Source organism: Podarcis erhardii, assembly GCF_964252035.2.
Source record: "Podarcis erhardii genome assembly, chromosome: 1".
NCBI classification, from domain to species: Eukaryota; Metazoa; Chordata; class Lepidosauria; order Squamata; family Lacertidae; genus Podarcis; species Podarcis erhardii.
In genome coordinates this window covers 135,795,953-135,822,504 of record NC_138497.1, presented here as the reverse complement: position 1 = coordinate 135,822,504, position 26,552 = coordinate 135,795,953, and the positions used below count along the sequence as shown (strand labels likewise).

General features: G+C 41.4%; 1 protein-coding gene across 1 annotated transcript; it reads right to left on the bottom strand.

Moving 5' to 3' along the window:
• Positions 1-150: 150 nt before the first annotated feature.
• On the bottom strand, positions 151-25,507 carry TWIST2 (twist family bHLH transcription factor 2). Its single transcript, XM_081850076.1, has 2 exons — positions 24,769-25,507; positions 151-2,196 (listed from the first exon to the last, which is right to left on the bottom strand). Exon 1 carries the CDS (start codon positions 25,287-25,289, stop codon positions 24,807-24,809), a length of 483 nt encoding a protein of 160 aa, XP_081706202.1. The 5' UTR covers positions 25,290-25,507; the 3' UTR covers positions 151-2,196; positions 24,769-24,806.
• Positions 25,508-26,552: the final 1,045 nt, after the last annotated feature.

The window sequence follows — 26,552 nt, the reverse complement described above, 5'->3', positions numbered from 1 at the left end:
TTCATCCTGGAATGTCTCACTTTTCCTTAGGACGTCCCTAAGGAATGAACAATTTCGTTGGAGAAACGTTGGAGGATATGGAGTTATGCAACCCCCGAGCCAAGGAGGTAAGTAACTATACAACTTTAAGATCACATCTGAAGGCAGCCGTGAATAGGGAAGTTTTTTTTAATGTTTAATGTTTTATTATGTTTTTATACATATTGGAAGCCACCCAGAGTGGCCGGGGCAACACAGTGAGATGGGCGGAGTCTTCGTCGTCATCTTCTTCTTCTTCTAATAGGATGTCCCTATTTTCACTGGAGAAATGTTGGGGGGCATAGAAGCCTGAGATCAGAACAGTACTAGCCCATTTTCTGAAGCACTCCATGTAATAAGTAACCCAGTACCACAAACCCAGCTTCACATGTCAGAGATTGGCAGGCCTGTTGCTTCAACCTCAGTAAGACAGCATTAAACTTTTAGCTTTCTTTTAATGTTTAGAATTTAAACTGTATTTGAGCTCTTCCTCTTTCTCTCTGTACAGTGTGCCAGAATATAAGATGCAATCCTATTACCTGAGAGGAGGCCACATTGAACTAAATGGGACTTACTTCTGAGTAGACATTATTGTGCCATTAATTAAAATAGCACAACAACATTCCTTTGCTTGTATCAAATGCTACACACAAAGGAGTCCTCTCATTCCTCTCCCTCTCCTCTCCCCACAGTCAAAATCTGCTCCATCCCTTTGAAACAGATTTTGAGGTGACTATGAGGAGAGGTCAGGGAATCTCTGCTGTGCAAATAGAAGTCTGCTGCACTGGAAGGTGAGCTGCACTGATTATAACTCCCAATTTCTGAAAACCTACTCATTTAAGTAAAGTTGAGGCCATATTTAACAAGGAATAAGCCACAAGGGGGGTTGCATGTTGTTAAAATATTGCATTCCCAACCTTTCTCCAAAACTATTTTTTCATGGATCATCACAAAAGTGTTTGTTTTGTTACTTCTGATTGGCTGGGATGGCACAAATGACCTGGACAGGAAGCACAGCTTGAGGCTAAATGGTCTTTACCTGTCCTTATCAGCATCCATAAGCAGCCAGTTCTGGATGGCTACATAACACAGTTGATGTCATTACATCCAAGATTCCCAACTGACTGGGATCACTTGCTGAGGATTAAAACACAGACAAAATGGCCACTGAAGCTGCAGGAGGGGTTGGCAGTGGCTGCAAACAGTAATGAGCAACACTGGAAAAGGTAGGTTTAAGGAAACAAACTACTTTCAAGTGGCTAACCTAACCTGGAACGTGGAATTGCTTAGTTTTGTCTGTTTTGTGCTCTTAGTATACCTGTTAAAAGTGTTATACAAAAAGTCCCAAATAAATAAAGAGTACACATAATTTGGTAAAGCATACTGATTCCTTTTAAAACTGGGTATGTTTTCTGTCTATCTTTTTGTTATGATTGTGAAACTCACAAATAAATCAAATGTCTTGCTATTAACTGCATCACTTTCTTTTAATTTTTTGAGCTGGAGAAGCATTATACACAAACCAGGTCCTTTGCAGTCTTTTGTTTAAAGATTTCTCAATAAATAAAACAAACAATAAACAATAAGGAAGAGGCCGGTTAAAGCAAAACAATAAGGAAAGTGGTGCTGGATGCAAAAAGAGAAAAAAGGTGTATTCCAGGCTTCCTTGATGAAAAAGAAATGTGCAGAATTTAGAAAGTTTGCTTTTCTAAAGAGCCTTGGTCCAGTTTTTGACATTACTTTATACAACATGATTTTAATTAAACTATTCACACAAAAATACAGAGATAATTTGAAATCCAAATCAATGGATTCCTCATTAATGTGTTCCTGATTTTTTTAAAAAAAAATGTAAAACACACATGGTCTCTCTCTCTCTCTCTCTCTCTCTCTCTCTCACACACACACACACACACACACACAAGCTCCAGCAAGTAAACACAAAGTTGAATAGCCTCTTTGTGTTTTAGTTTTGTCTCTTGGGGAGAGATGTAGCAACATTTCAAACCCATTAGCTTTGGTGCTGCGTTTCTGGTCTCTCTAAATGCTCTGCAGGAGCTCAAGGGGAGGCGAAATCAAGTGGTTCCTTTAGACCAGTTCTCTTGAGGTTGTTAAGGTTTCACAAGCTACAAACGTGGATGCATTTCAGCTCCACTCCAGTCTCCAGAAGTGGACAGTCTAGGGAAAAAGAAAGAAAAATATATTACTGTTGGATGCATCCCAGTGTTGTGTTCTCTGGTTCCTCGTTTCTTTCCCAAGGTCACAATTCAACACTAGGACACGGAAAAGGGGGAGGGAAATGCTGTTAGAGTTGTATTAACACACGTGTCACAGAGAAGACATGCGACTAGCAGCAACGGTTCCCTCCCAACTGCATCAGTCACACAAAAAAGAAATATGGAGACGAGCCAGAAAGGGACACCATTTAAGGGGAGCAGAGTATTTCAATGAAATGTTCACTTCTGAAAATTAGGAAGTATAAGAAAGTACAGTGGTACCTCGGATTATAGACGCTTCGGGTTACAGACTCCGCTAACCAGGAAGTGGTTGCTCCAGGTTAAGAACTTTGCCCTAGGATAGGATAAGAACGGAAATCGCGCAGCAGCGGCAGCAGGAGGCCCCATTAGCGAAGGCACACCTCAGGTTAAGAACCGTTTCAGGTTAAGAACAGACCTCTGGAACGAATTAAGTTCCTAACCCGAGGTACCACTGTATCTACACCTACTGATCTTTTTTTAAAAAAATAAATAAATCAAAGTTAAGGAACTCTGTGAGGCAGAGCAAATTACCTGCTTAACCCTCTCCCCCCACTGGGAGTCTGTACTGGACTTGACTCTTTTTATTCTATGTGTTTATATTATTATTATTTTAAACAAATTAATAATAACACAGGTAGAAATAAAAATAAAAATGTGCACCCCGCCCTGAGACCACTATCCATTGTAACTATCCAATCTCTCAAAATTTCAACACCTCTTGCAATGGTTTAACCCTTCTCTGTTTTAACAGTACAAATTCTACAAATATCTTCCACATTTCCTCAAAATCATTCCTCCTCTCCAAATTCCCCATCTTACCTTAATTTATCATTAAATAACCAATGTTATTTGAACTCTTATTCTTTCCATAAACTAGAGGAGATTATAACCACAGACAAACACCAATTAAGGGATTGGTGCCACTGGACAGAATCACTACGTGATCAGCAATTGATCAAACCCTTTAAATGCTCTCCTTGGTTCCCCCCTTCTAAAAACGGTCCATTTTAGAGCCAGTTACCTGTCGAATCTGCAGCCAGACTAAGATTTGCTTTTACTGAGCTGCGTTTTCAAGCTATTCCCTCCTCTGTCCTAGACAGATGATATAACAGGGTATCCCTTTTGCTTCTATTTATTTTGATTCAGATTTGTCATGGTAATTGGCTAGTACAATAAAGTTATTTTGATTGATATTATAATATAAAATATATAATAATGATGATGATGATGATGATGATGATGAACATCATCATCTTCTTTAATACTTTTTCTGTTTGCTTCTTTCTTACTCCCTCTCAGTCCCTATGTCCTTTTCTGCCCTTTTTTTAAAGATTGCAAATGTGCAGCCAGGGACTGCCTTGTTTCAATTGACTGTATATAAGCTGCTCTTGGAGCCTTTTTCACCCAAGAGCAGGTTCTAAAAGCTTCTAAATAAAATAAATAATCCACATAGGCATTTGAGTTTGCAGGGATTCCGTGAGATTGTACAAGTTCTGCACAACTTGGTACTGGGTAATCCTGTAATCACTTGCATAATGCTTAACAGGATTTCTGTTTTCTGCTGTCTGCTGGCAGCTTGCAAATTCAGAACACAAACCAGATTTGTGTCCTCATCAACAGGAAGCATCTCAGTGCACGGATCTTATATTTGGGGGAGTTCATTAATCTGAGCCAGGCTATGGAGTTCCTCATCAGGCAAATCCTGAAGCAGGGCTAAGAAACCTGTGCTTGCTGTTGGACTCCAAATCCCAGCAGTCCCAGCCAGCATGGCCAGTGGCCAGCGAGGATGGGAGGTGCAGTTGAGCAGCTTCTAGAGGCCACAGCCTGTGTTGCTTCTTGCATGTATATCCCACCTTCTCCAACGAGCTCAAGGTGGTGTGCATGGTTCTTCCCTTCCTCATTTAATCCTCACAATAACCCTGTGAGGTAGGGTAAGCTGAGAGGAAGTGACTGGTCCAAGGTCACCCAGTGAGCTTCACAGCTAAGCAGAGATTCGAACCTTGGTCTCCCCGCTCCTAGTCTGACACTCTAACCACTACACCATGCTGGCTCTCTATCCCAAGGAGATCTAAATTATTATTATTTGACCAGAAAAGCAGAATTCTGCTCCCTGTAGTAGAGTTGCTATTTCTGGGCAGAAATCGCTTTAACATCTGGGAAATTCCAAACATATGGCAGGCCATTTTGGAAGTGTAGATTTTGGCAAATTTCCTTAAAAGCAAATCACGGCAACTATCATATTCTTGAATGGCATAATTTACGTGGGTTTCCATCTTAAATTGCTCCTCTTTCAAGTGGGAGGGGCACTTTTCCCAAGGAAAAGACTTGCAAGTGTCACAGGTGGGAAGGGGAGTCGGGTAAGCCTAGTGTGTGCATGTGCTTCATTCATAGAGGCAGCCCTTGTCGCCCTTGTCTCTGCTGTCCACATGACAAGTCAAGGAGGAGGAGCCGCTGCCACCAAAGGACCCCGAATTCCTGCCCATCCTCACATACTGGAAATTCTGGTTGCCCACCCACAGACTTCTGATTTTTCTCCTGGCATTGCTGCCCAAGCCGTCTGAGATTCTGAAGATGCTGGATTGGGTGCATGGTCCACATTCTGCACTCCTAGTTCTCCCTGTCCCTAGTTGCATGGAATCCTGGAATGCAGACACAGCTCTGCCCATCCTGGGAGGATAATTTATTAGTGCATAAGCCTTTCAGACATGACATGAGACCTCCTTTTAAGGGCAGGGCAAGACTGACTCAGCTCAATGGTAAATATGTACAATCACTTCCTCCCACAAAGGAAAGCTTCCATTTCGGCTCCTTCTCCACTGCTCCCCACTCAGATCCCCCCCACCCCCGCATCTCAGATATTATTTATCTAATTACAGTGACATTCTGCAGAAAAGCCAGGGCTTGGCATTCAGCCCTGGAGTACTTTGAAGATCTTCAAAGCTTGGCAGTGCCTATGCAGAGCAGTGAGCTCAAATACAGATGCGACTATTGCAAAAGGCATCAGCAGAAAGAAAACACGCTCACACACATCCCAAACCGTAATCAGTTCTGCAATCTGTATCACATGTGCTCAGAAATGCTCTCCTTTTATTCTAAGCTTAAATGGATCAGCGTTGATGTCTGATGCTTGGTCTGGCTGCTTTAAAGAAGATTTAAGAAATTATAAAAAGTGATGTAAAATATACATTTTTTTGTGTAAAGACTCGGCTGGGTATTTTAAAGCAAAATGTAAAATTCATCACACTGTTTCTCTTGTTCCTGCTTCCCACCAGCAACAAGTAGGCCTTGTTGGCCACACTCCAGGACTTGCAGGGTGGGTCCCAGAAGACCCCCAGGCTCAGCCCTCAGCACCTCTGGCTAAAGCCAAGAGACACTCATGTCTGAAACCTTGCGGAGCTGCTGCCAGGCAGTCTAAACAATTGCGAGCTAGATGGACCAATGGACTTAGTTGGTATAAGGCTATACACTTCTCCTACCACACAGTGGTACCTCGGGTTACATACGCTTCAGGTTACATCCTCCGCTAACCCAGAAATAGTGCTTCAGGTTAAGAACTTTGCTTCAGGATGAGAACAGAAATCGTGCTCAGGCAGCGCAGCAGCAGCAGGAGGCCCCATTAGCTAAAATGGTGCTACAGTTTCAGGTTAAGAACGGACCTCCGGAACAAATTAAGTTCTTAACCCAAGGTACCACTGTCTTTGCATATTATCTTTGAATACTTACAAAAAGCTTGGCCTATCACTCAACATACAAAAAACCAAATTGCTGCACCAGCAAGTACAAAATGACCCCTCTGCAGCGCCACAAATCCAACTCAGTGGTGTAACATTGGAAAATGCTGATCACTTCTCCTACCTAGGCAGTTATCTTTCCACAAGGGACAACACTGATGCCAAAATCCAGCACTGCCTGAGCTCTGTGAGTGGAGCTTTCTCCCAATTGAAGTGCAGAGTGTTTGAGGACCGGGACATTTGCAGGGAAACCAAAATGCTTGTTTACAAATCTATTGTACTACCAACCTTACTATATGCTTGTGAAACATGGACCACTTATAAAGGCCATCTCCAACTCCTCGAAAGATTCCATCAACAGTGTCTCTGAAAAATTGTACACATCACTTGGGAAGACAGGTGAACTAATATCAGTATACTGGAAGAAGCAAAGATCACCAGTGCTGAAGCAATGATTCTTCAACATCAACTTTGTTGGACTGGTCATGTTGTGCAGATGCCTGATGATCATTTTCGAAAGCAGCTACTCTATTCCGAACTTAAAAATGGAAAGCGTAATGCTGATGGTCAACAAAAGAGGTTTAAAGACTGTCTCAAGGCAAATTTTTAAAAATGTAGTATAAACACTGACAACTGGGAAACACTGGCCTGTGAGCGCTCCAATTGGAGAACAGCCTTTACCAAAGGTGTCATGGGCTTTGAAGACACTCAAACTCAGGACTCAAGGGAGAAACGTGCTAAGAGGAAGGAACGCTTGGCAAATCCACACCGTGATCAACTCCCGCCCGGAAATTAATGTCCCCACTGTGGAAGGACGTGTGGATCCAGAATTGGCCTCCACAGTCACTTACAAACTCACTGTTAAAACCGTGTTTATGGAAGACAATCTTACTCGGCTACGAGTGATCGCCAAAGAAGAAGAAGAAAAAGATTTCAAAAAGAAAAAACCAGGACACCCCAAAAGTTGCTGAGCTATATTTTTTCTGATTAACTTGCCTGAGATCCAGAACAAAGTAGAGCCTTTCGGAAATTCCTCCCGGGTGTCAATTCCGCCTTTGAAATCTCAGTAATGTCCAGGAAAATCCGGACATATGGCAGCCCTATACCATATCTTTGGATATTGTTCCAATGAAAACAGGGACTTCCTAAGAAAAAGTGGGACATTCTGGGATCAGATCAGAAACCAGGATGGCTTCGGTAAATCTGGACTGTCCCAGGAAAATAGGACACTGGGTAATCCTGTAATCTGGGAGGGTCTGTTTTAAAGTTCACCTGGCCATAGGCCTGCAGGTAGTTAAAACGAAATAAAATAAAAATGATTAAACACACCCACCCACACCACCACCTTAACTTGTTCCCCGGAACTTTTTTTTTTGTTTGACAAGCATATCCAGGCATTTAATGTTAACATGTAATATTGATGAGCAGATTTAGTAAGTTTAAGGCTTAAAATTACTGATTTTATTTTACCTTTTTGATTTTTTAATGTATTGTGTACATTAATTTTAATGTTGGCTTTTATTAGTATTTTAAATCAGGTTTTAAGACTTTGTTTCAAACCACATAGAGATCTCCTAGTAGCAGTGTATAAATTTTGTTAAATAAAATCCGCCTGAAAATGTAGAAGATACTGAGGCTTTGGGCATATGTGCTTGTGGAAAGGAAGTCCACGCCTTTCTTAAGGCCTGCAGAGTTAAGATGCAGCCTGAGACCAAGTGAAATATCATGGCTCCCTTCTGTTTCCTCTCTCTGTTACAGCTCCATGAAATATTTTACAAAAGGTACAAGACCAGGCAGTTTGTTAGTGCCCTAACATATTTGTTTTTTAACTGCTGAACTGAAGCTTGATTAAGCAAAATCTCTCTTCAGATTTTCCACACATTTGATATTTTCCCACCAACAATATAGTGCAATTTGAATGTAGATAACTCCAAAATAAAGACATGCTTTCTTGAGAACGGGCACACGGCTGCCACACAGCAAAACAGCAATACAGAACTAACTCAACAGATTTTTCATCAGAAACAGCTGCTGTAAGAGGGGTAAGTCACTGCTGCTCCAACTTTGGAATGTCGTTCACGTTTAATCCACGGTCCTTCTATGAATGCTTTCAAATCTATTTATATATTGGCAAAGAAATGAAATAGTGCTAATCTTGTGAAGTGGCTAAGGCTGCAATTCGATCCATACTTACGGGTGATTAAATGTTATTTATTCTTTGGTATATTTATCAAAACACACACACACCAATAAATTAATTTTAGAAAGAGGCAAGATTAGACGTGGAAACGCAAGCCATTATTTTTTAAAACCAGGACTCCTTGCCCTCTTTCTTCCTGCCCCACATGGGGCTGGGCTTCCTCCTCCTCCGCTCTCCAGCGGCAGCCATGGGGAGGCCATGGGGTCCCTCACAGCCATCACTGCCACTGCTGCCACTGCTCAGGACAAGCACTGGCTCGTCCTCCCTGCTGAGCTTGGTGGTGGTGGCAGTGCTGGCGGGGAAAATAGGGACCTTCTGGAATCCAGTTGGAAGCCAGGATGGCTTTCATGGAACTGTCCTTGGAAAACAGGGACACTTGGAGGGGATGCTCTTTCTGACTCTGTCCTGCGCCCACCCAGCCAGTGAAGGCAAATAGCCAATAGTTAATTCTTTACTGACAAACACAACAGCTCCTAAGGTGTCCTGGATCCACACACGCAAATGCTTCTCGTGCCCACTGAGCTGGCCTTCCCTTTTCCAGGTTTGTCCCTGTGGAGAAACTGAAGCAACCGTGGAACCACACAATTCTCTCTGGCTGATGTACCCTCGTCTGACGGAGTGCATGCACCCAACCCAATACTTCTGCCTGGAAGTCATCACTACTCTTCCCTCTTCAAGCCCCTCCTGGTTCTAGGAGACAGCAGGGGATTTGGGCAGGCCGCCCCTCACCTGAACAGCCTCGTTCTCTGCTTCTGACCCATCCTGTGCCCCCTCTTCTGTCTCTGACTGCTCAGACCCTTCCTCTCCCCCTTGCCCTGGCACCAAACCCCATAAATTGCTGGTGCCCTTGCCTCTGACACCCACACATCAGAGCCCTGCCAGTCCCTGTCAGAGTCCGACCACATGGCGGAACTGAGGTAACAAAGAGCTTGTTCCTGTTGGTTCTGCTGGACCTCTCAGTGGCCTTTCCTTCTGGACCACTTAGCAACTTAGAATCATAGAATTGTAGAGTCTGCATACAAAATATGAGAAAGTATAGAATGTAAAATTAATTGATATTAAAACAAGAGTATAACTTAAAGAGTGTGAGATGTAATCCATTGGTGCATTCCTTATTTCCCTAGAGTGGGCACAGGCAGGGGGACATCCAGTCAGGGTAACGTCCTCTTCCACTGCTCTGGAACATCCTCCCCCTGCATGTGACCTGGGAGATGGGCATGGCTCTGGCTGACTCCAGAAAAGAGCCAAGTCATGCAGCCATTTTCTCAGTCTCTTGTCCAGTTTACTTTTGTCTTTCTATTGTCTTGTTACTGTTCTTTTGCTGCCATGCTGCTCTCCTGCAGCCATTTTGTTATCTAAATGTAATTTTGCTGTCTGCTGGCTCTCAGCCAGCAGCACATGAGCTCAATCTCCATATGAGATGAACTCACTGTTTCTTTGTGTAGCTATCAAGTAAAGTCTGCCTTTCAGGGATCAAATTGTGAACTGAAATGGGAGTACAGTGGTGCCCCGCAAGACGAACGCCTCGCAAGACGGAAAACCCGCTAGACGAAAGGGTTTTCCGTTTTGGAGGCGCTTCGCTAAACGAATTTCTCTATGGGGTTGCTTCGCAAGACGAAAAAATCTTGCGAGTTCCTGTGGGGTTTTTTCCGCTTTTTTCGCCCTGTTCCTAAGCTGCTAAGCCGCTTAACAGCTGATCCGCTGATAAGCCGCTTCTCAGCTGATCGCTAAAAGCCGCTAGACCGCTAATAGCGCTAATCCGCTAAGCTGTCAATGGGCTTGCTTCGCAAGACGAAAAAACCGCTAGACGAAGAGAATCGCGGAACGGATTAATTTCGTCTTGCGAGGCACCACTGTAAACATTTTGTTACTTTACTCAGAAAGACTCTTGTATCTTTATTCTTTTAAGAGAATAAAGAAAGGGGACACCAGGAATAATCTTAACTAAGAGATTCAAATGAATCTGCAAACTAGCTTCCACCTGTATTGAGGGCAATCTGCTCTGCTACGTCACTTACTAGCACGAGTGAAGGAAGGATAATACTTTTTCAATATATCCTTTCCTACTATCCTTAACATTCCCACAAAGAGACAATTAAAAACAAGAAATGAGCAGCACCAAGTAGCTTGAGGACCAATTTTTAATGTGATACCAGTAAACCTTAAACCTTATATCAGAGGCAGAAGCACTGACCATCCTGCCATCCATAATCAGGTTGTGAGGAATGAGGCTTTAGACTCTCAAGAGACAAGGAAGTTTGAAATTCCTTTCTTGCAAAATTGATGTCTGAAGAAACTTACATTAAGGTTTGCATCTGCCTGAAACCATTTTCACTTTAAAATCCTATGAGATGATTGTCTTGTGTCTGACGTATTTTGTTCTAGAAGATCACAAACTGATTTTAAGACTTGATGGATTACAACAAGTATGCAAGCTCTTCATATCTTAGATTATGGAACTCCTCTTCATCCAAATGGGCGTCTTGAAATGCTGCTGAAAGTGTTTTGATTTTAGAATGGCCCAGACTGTGCCAACTGTGAAAACAGATGAGAGGCAGCACATGATGCTTGCGGGGTTGCTATTGCATGTTTTTTTGTGTCACGTATGAACACCACTAATGAGAGAGAAGGGCTTCAGAAGAAGAAAATCAATTGACCCTTTGAGCCAGTGTAGGTTTACTCTGACATTTAAAGCTCTCGTTCAAAGGGTTGTTTTATTTTCTTCTGAAGCCCTTGCACAATATTGGGCAATTAGGCTCCTCCCATATCCTCCCATGTTCCTTCTTCTCTTCCACTATGAAACACTTTTAAGGGCCAAACTGGAGATTGCACATATACTGTATGCTATATTAGCAGAGTGAATTGTTCAAAGCATTTCTTCCAAAGTCAGAAAGCCTCATTAGATAAAACCCTATTATTACCAATCATATAGTGTGTGACCCTTCCCTGAATAGCAATGAGCAAAAATTCAAATAAAATTGTATAATGAAAACCTTACATGCTCTGTTCCAATTTCCACTTTTCAGATTCCATTTTCTATCAGCTAATTTGTTGCTTTTGCACACACTCAGAAAGTGCATAGCCTGACGTCCTACACACCCCAGCAGATCAAAGATGACTGCAGTCTTTCCAAGTACAGTGAAATTTCAGCTAACAGCACACGCAGGTCTTTAGAAACTCCTGCCCCAGGGTCACGCAGCTGACAAAATAGCAAATGAATTAGAATATTCTTTGGGATGTGAATTTTAAATGTTTGCTGGAATATTTTATTTGGTGAAAGGAAGTGATGGGGCACTGACATTGTGCTGCTCAGGACCCCTGCCAGACTCGAATGAAAGGAGAAAGTACATTCTTCTGTTCTAACCAGTATCTTTTGATACCTTTCTCAAAACAGTGGGGCAGGAAAGCCACATGAGACCTGATCCCCTTGGTGGGTGGGCTCAGCTGCTGCCCCCCTCCAGCTCCTTCCAAGGTGGGACTAGCCTTGCTGCCTTCAGCTAAGCAGGACCAGGGCCCTACAGCGGCTGAGCAGTGCCAGGAAAGAGCCACCAGGTGTGAGCAAAGGTAACATGGCAAGGCCTTTTGGATTGTGAGTCCAGCCACAGCATTTCTGAAACACTGTGAAAATAAAATATGAATAGTGATGGCATTTTGTATGTTCATTGATTATGAGAATCCCAGTGAAAGAAATGCTCTGCTTAATGAATTATCCCACTAGAACATCCTTGCCTATAAGAAAGCTTTTATCTGCAACCCATTGAAGTAGCTAGCATCCTTTGAAACCCTGTGAGTGTGTGTTTTGGAGCAGCTGAGATTGGGAATGAGAGTCCTGACAGGATCAATAGGGAGTGAGACTTCTGTGTTATTCATCATTATCATAAACCTTATTGCACTAGCCAAAGGCTGTGGCATCATCCAAAAACATTGATATTGTTGTTGTTGTTTAGTTGTTTAGTCGTGTCCGACTCTTTGTGACCCCCTGGACCAGAGCACGCCAGGCACTTCTGTCTTCCACTGCCTCCCGCAGTTTGGTCAGACTCATGTTTGTAGCTTCGAGAACACTGTCCAACCATCTCGTCCTCTGTCGTCCCCTTCTCCTTGTGCCCTCAACCTTTCCCAACATCAGGGTCTTTTCCAGGGAGTCTTCTCTTCTCATGAGGTGGCCAAAGTCTTGGAGCCTCAGTTTCAGGATCTGTCCTTCCAGTGAGCACTCAGGGCTGATTTTCTTCAGAATGGAGAGGTTTGATCTTCTTGCAGTCCACGGGACTCTCTTTTATGTCTTTGTGCTACACTTGTCATTACTTGAATCTCCAGGTCTGGCAACCAAAGCTGAGGGAGAATTAAGAACTATGGAACTCACTGCTACAGGATATAATGGGCAGCCACTGGCTTACAAATGACAAATGAACAGAGGCTGAATCTGCCACTGGCTACTGGCTTGATGGCACATGGAACCTGCATGTTCAGAGGAGGAAGCCTCTTGGGAGGAGAGGCTTTTGGGGCTCACAGAGGCTTCTGTGAAAAGCAGGATGCCAGAATAAATGGGCCCTTCATCTGACCCATTATTACATTCTTCAGCCGACACCCACAAGGGAAACAAAACAAAAAACATTTCTTGTGAGAAGTGGTGTTAATGAATGTTAGAATAAAGTATCCTTCGTCTTCAGATGGAGCTGGACTATATAATTTTTAAGTCTTTAAAATCCTAGCTATGGGGGAGGTGGGAGGTAGGGGTTTGTTTTTGTTCTTATTAGGTATTTAGTGTTTTTATTTTATATTTGTATGCTGTGAACTGCCCTGAGATCTTCGGATGAAGGCTGGTATACAAATTTAAGAAATAATAATTTGAAAATTCTGTGATTTACCATATAACTCATGGGATGATCTTAGAATCTTAGAGTCGGAAGGAACCCCAGGAGTCATCTAGTCCAACCCCCTGCAATGCAGGAATCTCAGCTAAGGCATCCATGGCAGATGGCCATCCAACCTCTGCTTAAAAACCTACAAGGAAGGCGAGTCCAAAACTTCCTGAAGGAGACTGTTTCACTGTCAAACAGCTCTTGCTGTCAGAAAGTGTTTCCATATGTTTAGTCGGGATCTCCTTTCTTGTAACTTGGAGCCATTGGTTCGAGTCCTACCATTCAGAGCAGGAGAAAACAAGCTGGCTCCACCTTCCATGTGAGAACCCTTCTTTTCCAGGCTAAATATACCCAGCTCCTCCAACTGATCCTCATAAGGCATCGTTTCCAGACCTTGATCATATTGGTTGCCCTCCTCTCCACATGTTCCGGCTTGTTAACATACTTCTTCAATTGTGGTGCCCAGAATTGGACGCAGTATTCCAGATGTGGTCTGACCAAGGCAGAAGAGAGTGGGACTATTACTTCCATTGATCCGGACGCTATACTTCTATTGATGTAGCCTAGAATAGCATTAGCTCTTTTTGCTTCTGCATCACACTGTTGACTCATGTTAAGCTTGTGGTCCACCAGGAGCCCTAGATCCTTTTCACACGTACTGCTAGTAAGCCAGGTGTCGTCATTCCCCATCCTATATTTATGCTTCTGTTTTACACAAAGTGTGTCTGGGGTGGGGGGGGTGTAATCATAAACTAGCAGAGAACTCTTGGGTTGGTGGGGGAGGTTTTCTTTTGTAAAAGGTAAAGGTACCCCTGCCCTTTCGGGCCAGTCGTGTCCGACTCTAGGGTTGTGCACTCATCTCGCTTAAGAGGCCGGGAGCCAGCGCTGTCCGGAGACACTTCCGGGTCACGTGGCCAGCGTGACGAAGCTGCTCTGGCAAGCCAGCACCAGCGCAGCACACGGAAACGCCGTTTACCTTCCCACTATAAAGCTGTACCTATTTATCTACTTGCACTTAAGGGTGCTTTCGAACTGCTAGGTGGGCAGGAGCTGAGACCGAACGATGGGAGCTCACTCCGCCGTGGGGATTCGAACCACCGACCATACAATCGGCAAGTCCTAGGCACTGAGGTTTTACCCACAGCTCCACCCGCATCCCTCTTTTGTCCCTCTTTTTTCTTTTGTAGACCTGGGTAAAAGATAGCGCAACTACTGTAAAAATAATAAGCTGGTATAATTAAATTCTGAAATAAATATGCATCTGGGAATGGTGGTATGTTAGATTGAGCTGCAAGCAAATAGTACAGCGAGCCTGAGCAGAGGTGTATACAGGCCTCCCATAGTCCACTGAGGAAATCTTGAGAGCCCTTTCCTGCGGTTGAACAATATGGGATAGAGGCATAGGCGATGCTGAGCAGGGGGAGGAAGGGAAGGGAAATGGCAAGGCTATTTTTATTGAAGCCCTCTTATTTTAGGATCCAAGCCCAATTTTGGGTAGGTTGCTCCTCCATCAGCAGCCCCCCTCATATTGTTCAGAAAGGTCCTTTACTCCCCAGAAAAGCTTTTCAAGACTTAAAAGTTTTGTTGAAAGAGGAGGGTCTTCAGTAGGTGCCAACATGTCCCCAATGGCATGACAGATAAAATACTGGAAGAGTAAAATGTACTGACTTTTTCTCAGTCTCAGGAATATAATTCCAAGTGTTAAAGACATGGAGAATCATTTCAAGTTGTGGTAGGGAAGCTGGGGCCCTCTAGAAGTTGCTGGACTACAACTCCCATGGGTTAGGCTGTCGGGGATGATGGGAGTTGGAGTCTAGCAACATCTGAAAGGCCACCGGTTCCCTATCTCTGGTTTTGAGGCAAAGGATGCTATTTCAGGGTGGTGGGAAGGAGACAATATTTACTTTCTGTATATGAAATGAACATGTTGACAAGTGCAACTGCGAATCTCTTCTCTAACTCAACAGCTCTTCTGAGTACAATATAGTTAATTTCTGATGGCAATCACAGGCAATTATATTAACAGTAGTAGTTGCACATAGCCCCTAAGATTTCACAAACAAAACTAGGGAGACCCCTCTCACATACCCAGTGCTTCTTTTCTGGTTGCTACGCAGGGGTGCGCATACCCCTAAATATTTTGTGAATCTTTGTACTTCTGTCCATTTACTGTATTTATTTTTCCTGATTTGAACTATAAAATAGTGATTTTCTTGAGTCAAAATGAGAGTACCCCTAAACATTTTTTTTAGAAAAAAGCACTGAACATACCTATCATAATACCAGTATTAGTACCTGAGAGCTCTCTGCTTTCTTCGCTACCGATTTCAGAAGGCTCTGTTCTGTATTCTGTATGCTTAGTAATCACTTATCCAACACTGGCTTGAAAGACAAGAAGGTTTTGCTAAAAGTGACACTAGAGCATCACACCATAGTTGTCTGTTGTCAAAAGGGGAAATGGAGCTTTAGCAGCTTGTGAAACGAGAGCCTGCATGCTATGCTACCTAAACTTTTTTTTTTGGGGGGGGGTTACCTGTTTACCTGCATGTCAGAGGCAAAATGCATCTCCCTCACTCCAACATTTTCTAGAGACCCCAAGGAAGAAGTTGAGCTTTTATAACTTTAATAAACAAGGCAATCCCCAAAAGCAACAATAGTGATAAAATATGGACAATTATTTACTGCTGGGACAGATTCCAGGAAATGGGGTGTATCCCTGGCAAACAGGGAGAGTTGGATTGCGTGAGTAGAAGGAACAGTTAAATTATTCAAAATGAACTAAAAATCCAGCCAAAGTTATGGACATCATAGATGATAAATCAGACTATGCTAATTGTTTCTTCCCCCCTTTCTATTAAGAGCTTTCCTTATTTCCTATGGGTGGACAGGTCCCTCAGGACAAGGAAGGAAAGATGAAGTCTTAGCTGCTAAGTTTTTATCTTTCTTGGTGTGTGTATCTGGCATTTTATGTATTGTATTTTTGCAAGTGAATTGGTTCTTCAGAATTATTCATTTGTTGCAACTGAGGAGTGTGATTTTGTTTTATTGTTTGCTGAAATGTTATTATCTTGTAATGTTATAAGCAAAAGGGATTGCTGAATTTTGTTAAACTTGTTTCTAGGTAGATTGTGACTTGTTACAGAATGGCACTGTGATATTGCTGTGCATGTTGTCACATTTCTGTATGAGTTTGCTAACTTTTTTAAGCAATGAAAATTATTTAGCATTTTAGTGTGCATTTCTCACAATACACACATTTTTTATGCAATTTTCTCTAGCATAACACATTTTGAAAGCTATTATCACATTTTGTGCATAATTTCCTGTAATATACACATTTTTATTCACATATTTGGTTGCAGAACTGCATTGCAAAATTTGAAGATGTGTGGATTTCAAAGATAGCTGTGTTTCTGTTGATGTATTGTACCTAATACAAATCTTAAAATGAGAATTCCCCCCTCAAGTAATTCATATATTATTTGCAAGTAATTTATACATTTCAAAAGTATGATTTCTCTGTCCTGTTCCATCATTTTTACAACTGTCTAAGTTTCAGTCTTTTGCAACTTCTTTGACTCAAAATCCAGTCAAACGGCGTGTACTGTATTATCTGCAAATTACTGCTGATCTCAGCATAGCCTACAACTTTTGCTTTTTGATGTTCCAATTCACAATAGAGCTGTTAATTTACATGGGCCAATATTTGTGGGGAAAATGCTGCTCAATTTTATGCAGATATTTTTGTTTTGCTGTTCATTACTTCATAATACTTCTTAATGTGTACTGTGGCCTCCTGGCTCCCATGAGGACCCAGAGGCATAAACTGGAGGTACATTCATGTACATCTGAATGTGAATAACACCCAGTCTCTCTGCATTACTGTTCAGTTTTGCATTCAAATGTGCATGCCTCTCCACATTTTGGTGCATGTGACTAAAGCCAGACTGGAGGCAACTGTCTCTGCAGTTGTTTCCTGCAATGGTAAGTTTTAAAAACAAGCTTTTGTGTGATTTCACCCTTAATAGCAATCCTAAACCCTTCCATTTCTCCAGTAAACCACCATTAAATTAACATTTCCCATTCCATTTTCTGTGCTAAAAGAGCCTGGGCAAGTGAAGAGAAAGGAGGTGGGGAATATATCCCCATGCAAATCAATTGACCAGAATAATATAATAGGCTCTTGGAAGATGGTGAAAATCATTTTATTATCCAAAAGTTATTCCAGATTCTATTTGGTAAAATACAATTAGATTCTGTTGCAAGACCCTCAGAAGCAGAGCTCCTGGTCAACCTATGCCAAATATGATCACCCGTTGTTGTTGTTGTTGTTATTGTTGTTGTTGTTGCAGCATTGCCTTTCTCGAAGTGAATTACAAGCATATGCTACAAACAGCTAGGTAAAGGGGACCCCTGACCATTAGGTCCAGTCTTGTGGACTGGTTGTGGCGCTCATCTTGCTTTATTGGCCGAGGGAGTCGGTGTACAGCTTCTGGGTCATGTGGCCAGCAGGACTAAGCCGCTTCTGGAGAACCAAAGCAGTGCAAGGAAACGCCGTTTACCTTCCCGCCGGAGCGGTACCTATTTATCTACTTGCACTTTGACGTGCTTTCGAACTGCTAGGTTGGTAGGAGCAGGGACCGAGCAACAGGAGCTCACCCTGTCGCGGGGATTCAAACCGCCGACCTTCTGATCAGCAAGTCCTAGGCTCTGTGGTTTAACCCACAGCGCCACCCGTGTCCCTTTCAAACAGCTAGAGACAGGTTTAAAAGCAATTGTTTGGAACGATTAGCTGACAGCTCAACATGGTTTGCTGCACAAACTCCTTGCAGCACAATCCTAAGTGCCTGTCAAGCTTCCCTTTGGGTTCCCTGGGACTCCTTCCCCTCTCGCTGGGTTTAGGCGGAGCAAGCAAAAGTCGTTTACAAATGACAAAACTCCTACTCATGCCAGCTGGAGGAGGATCAAGTCCCGACCTACTATTCCTGACTTGAGGGAATGCCTTCTACAAAATACTGAGATTTATCTGTTCAGATTTGCTGGCATGGCTTTAGTGCTGTGGGAATTGAAGACGCTTGGGGAAATAATTCAATGGCTGGTAAAATATTCCTGCATAAAGAAGACATCATAATCCCATAACATTTTAGGATATAAGGAACTGCTAGTTGAGAACTAGTGGAAATCACAGATGTTGATACCCATGGCTATGAATCTGGACTAGTGCTTTTACAAGGATATTTGTTTTTGTTTTAAAAAACATGTGGGATAACATTGAACGAAGTAAGCTTGATTGTAATATTCTTTCAAGATCAAATCAATATTACTTTGTCATGGGGTCCCTAAAAGGTGTGGGCCCCATAGGCCAGTACCCACTTCTGCCTATTTGGTAATGTTGTGCCTTCAAGTTCAGATTTTCAAATATTAAGACTTTCATATCCATTGAAGTTATTGTATGAGTTTCCAGAGTAAAACCCAACACACAAACTTTTTTCTTTCAGTGTGGATATGCCCCCAAATTATTTGGAATCATTTGGAATAAATTATTTTCAATTCTTGAGGGCCGTATAGAGATATATTAAGTTACACAGAACATGGGTAAACCTTTTAAAAAATTAGAAGAAATTCAAGACCTGGTATCAAGTTGGTTTCAGTATCATCAAGTAAATGAGCTATTTAAGAAGGATGTGTTAAATGGTTTTATGGAAAAAAGACCTGACAAAAATGGGGCTGCTTGAGAGTAATGAAAAACTGATTTCTAAAATTTATAAAATCATTAGAATAAAGATGAAATCTTTAAGTCAACAATGATATAATGGGTTAAAGACTTATTGATATGGCTTCTTGGGAGAAGTTATGGGGAAATGATATAAAATTTACTGCTTGTTATACACTTAAAGAAAACCATCTTAAAATGATGTACAGGTAGTATTTAATGTCAAATAACCTGGCTAAGATGTACAAAAGTGTGTCAAGTAAATGTTGGAAATATGAGCAGATAGATGAGTCATTCCTCCATATGTGGTGGACATGTGAAAAAGCAAAAGGCTTTTGGGAAATGATATATGATGAAATGAAGAACATCTTTATCTGGGCTGTTCCCAAAAAAACCAGAAGCTTTCCTTATAGGTATAATAGGGATGGAGGTTCTATAGAAGATAACTAAATTATGCGTGTATGTGACAAGAGCAGCTAGAATATTATGCACAGAAATGGAAAGGAGAGACTGTTCCAATGGAGGAGGAGGGGCTTCTGGAAGTAATGGACTATGCAGAAATGCAAAATTTATAGAAGAATGGAGGCCATTTGCAGACTATTTTAGAAAATATTACAGTCAAATGAAATTGCAGGCAGGATTTGAGAAAAAAGCGATGGAAGAAAAATGACAAAATAACTATAATAGAGAAACTTTTTGTAATAGATAAAGGTATAATGCATCAGAAAAGTTTTGAATAAAAACACCGAGGAGGCGAGGGTGGGAAGTCAACTTATGAAACAATGTAGTTATCTGATTAAAAAGTTATTGTGAAAATGTTTGAAATAATAATAATAATAAAGTGTGTGTGTGTGTGTGTGTGTGTGTGTGTAAATCTCATGAACAAATGACTAAAAATAGAATTCTAAACAAATCCAAAAGACCATTTATTGTTGTGTAATTTTTTCCCATCTAATCAGAAAATACTTGTTTGTATTGGCAGAAAATCATGAAGCATCGTCTTCTTTTATAACGTTCTGAGAAGTGAACACGCGTAGCTCTTCCCTTTCAACAGGGAAGGAACTGGTTCCATTTAGTGTTTTACTTTAAGACGTGACTGAGAAAAATAAGTGAGCCTAACATTTCTTGCTCAAGAGATTTCTAGGCACCCCTTTTCTTTGCACCCCAATTCAAAAATGCCTAGGTGCAATCCAGACTGGAAATCAGTAATACATACTGATTTCAGTTTCAATAAGTTGAACATACTTAACTTTGTGGATATGATGCCCTGAGTAATTAAAGCAAAAGTCTGTTCATATCTGAAGAAATAGAACTTCACGTACACTATTTCAAGCCAAGAATATCTACCGTAACTTAGTTTATAAATTGTTTAGAAACTTAAATAGATATTGAAGTAGGTAATGATGTAATGCATACTAATGTTTGTTAATACCTATTCAGAAAATTTCATTTTAGAAGTTTATAAATATATAATTATATGAACTAATCAGTCCATGAATATTTTTAAAATATAACTGCATGAACTACATTAATGGATTTATGAAAGATTTTCTTAAAGATAAGCGGGATGGGGGAGAAACAGAATATATTTTTAGATATCGGTTATAGACTCTGTCCTGCATTTCCCCAAACCCCCCTCTGCCTACAAGACATGAAGACTATAGATCAACAATATTTTGTTAATTGTATATTAAAATTATTTAAAATATTAGTAAAACTTAAAATATTAGTATATTGAACAAACATGGTGATTACCTTTTGCTCAGCACCAATATAACCCATGAAGAAACTAGTTGATTCCTCCACAATTATTAACTGAGATTTCAGATGGGAATGCCTGCGCTGAAGGATAGTCAAAATCCACATAGTGCTGTGTAGTTAACCTAGCATGTAAATAACAGTACTGTTTTACCCTTGCTCCCTTTATTCTTCAACATGTCCTCATTTTAACAGCATCCACACTTAGGAAAACAACAAGATTGTGTTGATGTTAAACACGGCCCTATACATTTTTGGTTAAAAGTAAGTTTTTTAGAGTTCAGTGTAACTTACTCGCAAGTAACTATGTACTGGGTTATGTGTCACTGATTTTAAATGAGTGCTGAACTCTTCTATTTAAATCCTCAGGAATTAAATGTATCTGTGCAATATACATAAATCCTCTTAAAATTGTGAAGTGTTATTGATTCTCTTACAGTAAAGACTAGGAAACAGAGGGGGAAACTGGGTGATGGGTTTGGGGTGATGGACTGGTGATTTGCAAAATTCAGATTTGCAAAAATGCAGTTCAACTACTCAAGTACAGACTTGGTTATGTTATCCTAAAAGCTTCCTTCAATAGCATGGCAATGTGGGGAAATGTGTGATAATGGAATACTTTTGCAGTACTCAGCAGTTGGCAGTTTTGAAGCTAAGTGACACCCCCAATCCACTTATCACAGTTTGGTTTTTTAAAGACTTCTCTGGGTTTTGTGTTGACAGAAGCAAGTCTCCATTCATCTATAAGACAGAGAAACCCCGGCAGGATCAATCCTCAGATTTGGTGTATTTTTCTCAAGAGACTGATTGTTGGGACAAATAACTCTGTTTACTATTTTGAATCATGGTGGGGTGGGGTGTGAATGGGACCCATCAACATTGGCTAACCTATTGGATCTTACCAAGATTCTGCTTTGTACTAGTTTCCAAATTGCATATTTTATTTTGGGACTGTCTCCTTTCACCTCAGCTTTTAACTTGGATGGGCAACTATTAGGTGTGAAGGCCATGGTCTGCCTCCACGGTGTGAGGCAGTGTGCCTCTGAATCCCAGTTGCCGGGAATCCCAGCTGAGGAGAGGGCTGTTGCCTGCAGGCTTTCCCCATGGAAATCTGGTTGTGCACTGTGAGAGCAGGATGGGCCCCTGGCCTGATCCAAGAGACTTTTTCTTAAGAATTAATGCAGCAAAATGCACAACTTCAGAGTACCCACAAGGAGAGCTTTTAACAATGCCCAGTTATTGTTCTCACACTGTAAACCACATAATTCCCCATGCTTCAAATGGTGCATTCGCCCATCTTCCGTCATGTCAATTTTCACTGACATTTTACAGGACAAGGAGTAAGATGCACACTGAACTGTTAAACCTACATTCTACATTAAGTGAAGAGAAGATTCACAGTATGAGAATGTGCAAGCTAAAGGAACAAGTCCGGTGGTATCAATTAACTTCAGATGTACAGTGAGCCAATCTGCACATATCAGACATTAATGTGCCGTCTGAAAGAAATACAGTAAGAATGTATATCAATTATAACAGAAATTCATTAGACACCAACATTTGGGAGCTTCCAAATGGGTGCTTCTTGTGGGATGGATGCTTCTCATATATGCAGGTGGGTTTTTTTGGGGGGGAAGGGGGGCAGCATTCACATGATGATGCCAACCTGTCCCTGCTCTGTCCCTGCAATTTAATCTGGATTCATCCCTTCTGGGGGAAACCCAGAGTAGAACATTAATGTAAAAGCTACAATGGCTAAGAATCCCTCTCTCTGTGTGCCAAGTCCCAGATAGTATTGTGAGGTGGAATTCTAGCTTCTCACTCTCTGTCCTGATAAATTGTTCTCATTTTATTTGTTCAGACCATAAATTAGGTTTGAATAATATTCAAAATTTAAATTTCTCTACAAATGCCACAGGCTAGAAGTAAGTATATGTAAAAATGCTTCTGAAAAGAATGTTTGGAAAAGAATAATTTTTATCTGAGGCATGATGCGTTACTTACAGAAGTCCCATACTGTTACTTCACTTTTGGTATTTTTATACTCAGGAAAACATGTTAATTTTATAAACTAGAAAGTTTTTAAAATGTGAAGATGAAATACACATTCTGTCTCTTAACATGTTTTCAAATGTACATGTCTAAAGAATGGCATAGAGGAGATTAACAAATGAAGGCTTCTATAATTTACTTCCTCTGGACTAGTACAGTTAGATTTAATAGGACTTCTTCAGAGTAAAAAGCTGTGGATTGTAGCCAAAGAACTGCTAAGTAATTGCAGACATAGTAAATTTATTGTTCCTATGACTGAATAATTAAAGCACAATCTAAACTCTAGCAAACTATGTGTCTGAGACATTTTACATCTGCTTTGGGCAAAAGCAGCAGAATATTCCCACAAAGCGGGAAGACACCCCCACCCCCCGGCCCTCCTTACTTAGGCTTTACAATTCATATTTATAAATGGGAAGCCAATGGATTTTGTTCCATTTTTTACATGTATCTTTGCAGCTGATACTAAAGCAAAGCCACACAAAACTAGTCCTAATTAATGTATACTTTTTATGATATAAAGTACCCAGGGCAACGAGGTGGAGACATGTTTCACTTAATTATTACTTATGCATCCACTTGTATATTTAATGAACAAGTCGGTTTAAAGAAACGTATTCATTTTTTCTTCTAAATACAAATAAAGCATGAGCATTCATTTCCAAAAAGGTTTACATTAAATTTTCTCTGTAATGACTGATGCCTGTGCATCTGTATAATATGGCCTTAGTTGAGATCGTAGGCTGCCAGTTGCATTCTGGTCTTTACTTGTAAATCTTATAAGCAAGAAGCCTAAAAATATTGTTGTCTTCAAATAATGAATGTATCTTTCCCCACATTTTCTGCACTCTACAAATTATACGTGTCATTATAGGTTTACAGCCTGCATTTATATCTTTATAGTATTTTCTGCAAAATAGCTTTGCTATTGTTGTCCATTGGTGTTTCATTGGGTGCCCACAATGTACAAAGCATTTTACATATTTCATGTGTGCATTAGGACATATAAAATAATGTTGTGATTTACATAGCTGGGGGAAAGTGTTCACATTGTTCTGAAACAATGTAAAGTTATGAAGTGCTCAGATAATGTTCATATCTCTCTCTCTCTCTCTCTCTCTCTCTCTCTCTCTCTCTCTCTCTCTCTCTCTCTCTCTCTCAATGCCTAAAATATTCCACCCCTGAAAAGAAATGAAATAAGAAAGGATTATTTTGTCTTGTAATAGATAAGGGGGGGGGGTGGAATGAGCCTTGGGGGCTTCATTTAAGGCAGCTGGCTGGAATAGGACCCAGATCTTCAAGTAAGTGACATTAAGTTGTGGTCAAGAGAAGCAAACTGGCAAAAAAAGCTGGTTCTGTGTTTACTGTGAATATGCCGTGCGGGGGGGGGGGGGGTCACAGCCCAGCAAAACAAATACTGAACATCTGTTTAACCTACAAAATTGTGCTACGACCAGAATGGAGTTGGTTGTTTAAAGAAGCACCAGCTCCTCACACTAGCTGAGCGTCAGTACAATCTCTCCCCCCACTTTTAAAATCCTTTGTAACAAATGCAGACCTGCAAAGTTCAGAATGAGGACCACACAGTTTTGCCACTCCTTCTGGAACCAAACAGCTGCATTCCATTGTGCTGTGCACCGACGTTTTTATCTGGTATGGTGAATATCACAGTTCTCTCATATAAGATGCAAAACAAATGAAAAGCGACTTGGACATGACTCTGGAGGGCCATCCGAGGGATGTTATGATTGAAAATGAATTTTCTTTTACTTTGTTTTAAGATCCTATTAGGATCAGAAGCAAATCATTCCCATGTAGTAATTGGTTTTTGAAATGTTGAGCCTATCTTGGAACTAAGCTTTAACCACACACAAAAATAAGTAGCCTTCCTAGCCTGCAGGATAGTATCAGACAAGGAGAGTTCTTTATGGATTTTGCCATGTGAAAGCCCTGTCATTCCCAGCTTACAGACTTACAGACAATAAATCTAGGCTAGGCAAATAGCAACATGCCTAAAGGCTATCAAATCATTCCAGCTGGGATTATGACTCCACATCTCCATCCAACACATTTGCTGCATTACTCATTTGCCATCCCCACCTCCCCAAATATTTCCAAGGTGCGGCATGCCACCCAAGCCCACAAGCTTTGCCCAGAGTGAGAAGACTGACCCACATACCACTTTGGCAGTCATCCTTGGTTTTACCCTGACGTTGGCTAGTGTGAGGCAGACATTGACCAGGCTCCTTCCATCCTCCACACCGAAAAGGCGTAGCTGAGCCGCTCGTGAGCCACATAGCTGCAGCTGGTCATCTTATTGTCCATCTCATCACTCTGCAGGACCTGGTAGAGGAAGTCTATGTACCTGGCAGCAAGCTTGAGAGTCTGGATTTTACTGAGTTTGTCAGAAGGCAGGGTGGGAATGATTTTCCTCAAGGCTGCAAAAGCTTCATTGAGGGACTGAGTCCTCTGCCTCTCTCGGACATTGGCAAGGATCCGCTGGCTTTGGAGCTCCTCGTAGGACTGTGCGCTGGGGCTGGACTTCTTCCCCCGCTTGCCTGGGTTTGGGCTTCCATCTTCGCTGGATTTCTTGCTGTATCTCCTCTTCCTTCCCAGCCTCTTTGGCTGCCTCTCCAGCTCCTCTTCACTGGTCCCCAGGCTGTCCACAGGAGAAGCAGGAGGGCTAGAACTTTCTTCCATTCTTTCTGTAAGGAGGGGAGGGAGAGAGGGAAAGGAATTCTCCCCCCTCCTCAAGTGGTGGGTGTCTCTGTGTTTTTAAAAGTGTGCTTTAAATTCCTGAGACAGAGCCTTTGGAAAAACAGGAGGGTTTTGCTGAGCAAACGTTTTCCAGGTCTCCAGAAGGGATCTAATTTCAAGGACCAGGCTGTGCAAAAATTGAGGTCTTGGAGAGAGGAAGTTATTCTAACTTTTTTGGAAACTTTAGCTGAGCTCAGTTGCTAAATAGTTGTCAGAAATGAGGGAGATGCAGGGCTGGTTTCTGATTGGACAAGCAGGCCAGTGGGAGGAAGGCATTTCCCTCAGCTAAACTTTTACAGTTTTGTGTTACACTTAGCAAAATCCTGGACATGCACCTCCAGTAAGATACAACTACAACCTTCTCCCCACATCCCAAATTTTGTATGTATATATCTGTGGCTACGTCAAACCCTCCAAATTAAGCTAATCAGAAAGGAACTGTTTGTTTATTTGCTGACATGTGTCTGCAAGCCTTTAAAGAAGAATGTCAGCTGAAGCTCCTATCTGTGAAATAGAAGTTGAAGGTTTACCGCTCATCCACACTTCCGCTTGTCACACCATTTTCCCTCTGGAAAACCCAGAGTTTACCACTGAATCAGAACAAACGTAATTTGGCTTTTCTGAGGATTGATGTTTGTTTTGATTCAGCGGTAAGCAGTGGGTTTCCCCAGGTAAAGCAGTGGGACAAATAAAAAACCACCCGGACCTGGGTCTCAAAAGCACAGGGCAAGTGGAAAATGTCCGGGAGACCTGCTTTCTAGGCACAGGACAATAGGAAGTGTACACAGGCCCTAGCTTATTGGGACAGGGAAAAAACAACACCCCAATTATTTTGAAGGTTATTGACAACCATCAGATTTCCTCATTACTATTTTACACATTCCTCTTTCACAGCCCCCTCTCCAGCTATTTTATTCCTAATACATAGAAGGAATGCCCACTATTCATGTTTTCTTTTTAATGCAATTCGTACTCAGAGTTCTTCAACAATGAACCCCCAATCTTTATTTGATACAACACATTACAGGTGAGAACAGTTAATGAATGGCAAATTACTAATGTTTTGATCAGGACTTAAGAGCAGGAGCAAATAAGCCAACTTTTTGAAATAAAAGAAGAGAAAGGAGGAAACTCTTAACTACAGCCTCTAAAACTGGCATTTTCCAATGGAGAATTATCACCAACAACATAGCTAGAAGCAACCAC

Excerpts from the sequence above, each read along its gene's own strand:
- TWIST2 (XM_081850076.1), bottom strand. The coding sequence starts at position 25,289 with ATGGAAGAAAGTTCTAGCCCTCCTGCTTCTCCTGTGGACAGCCTGGGG.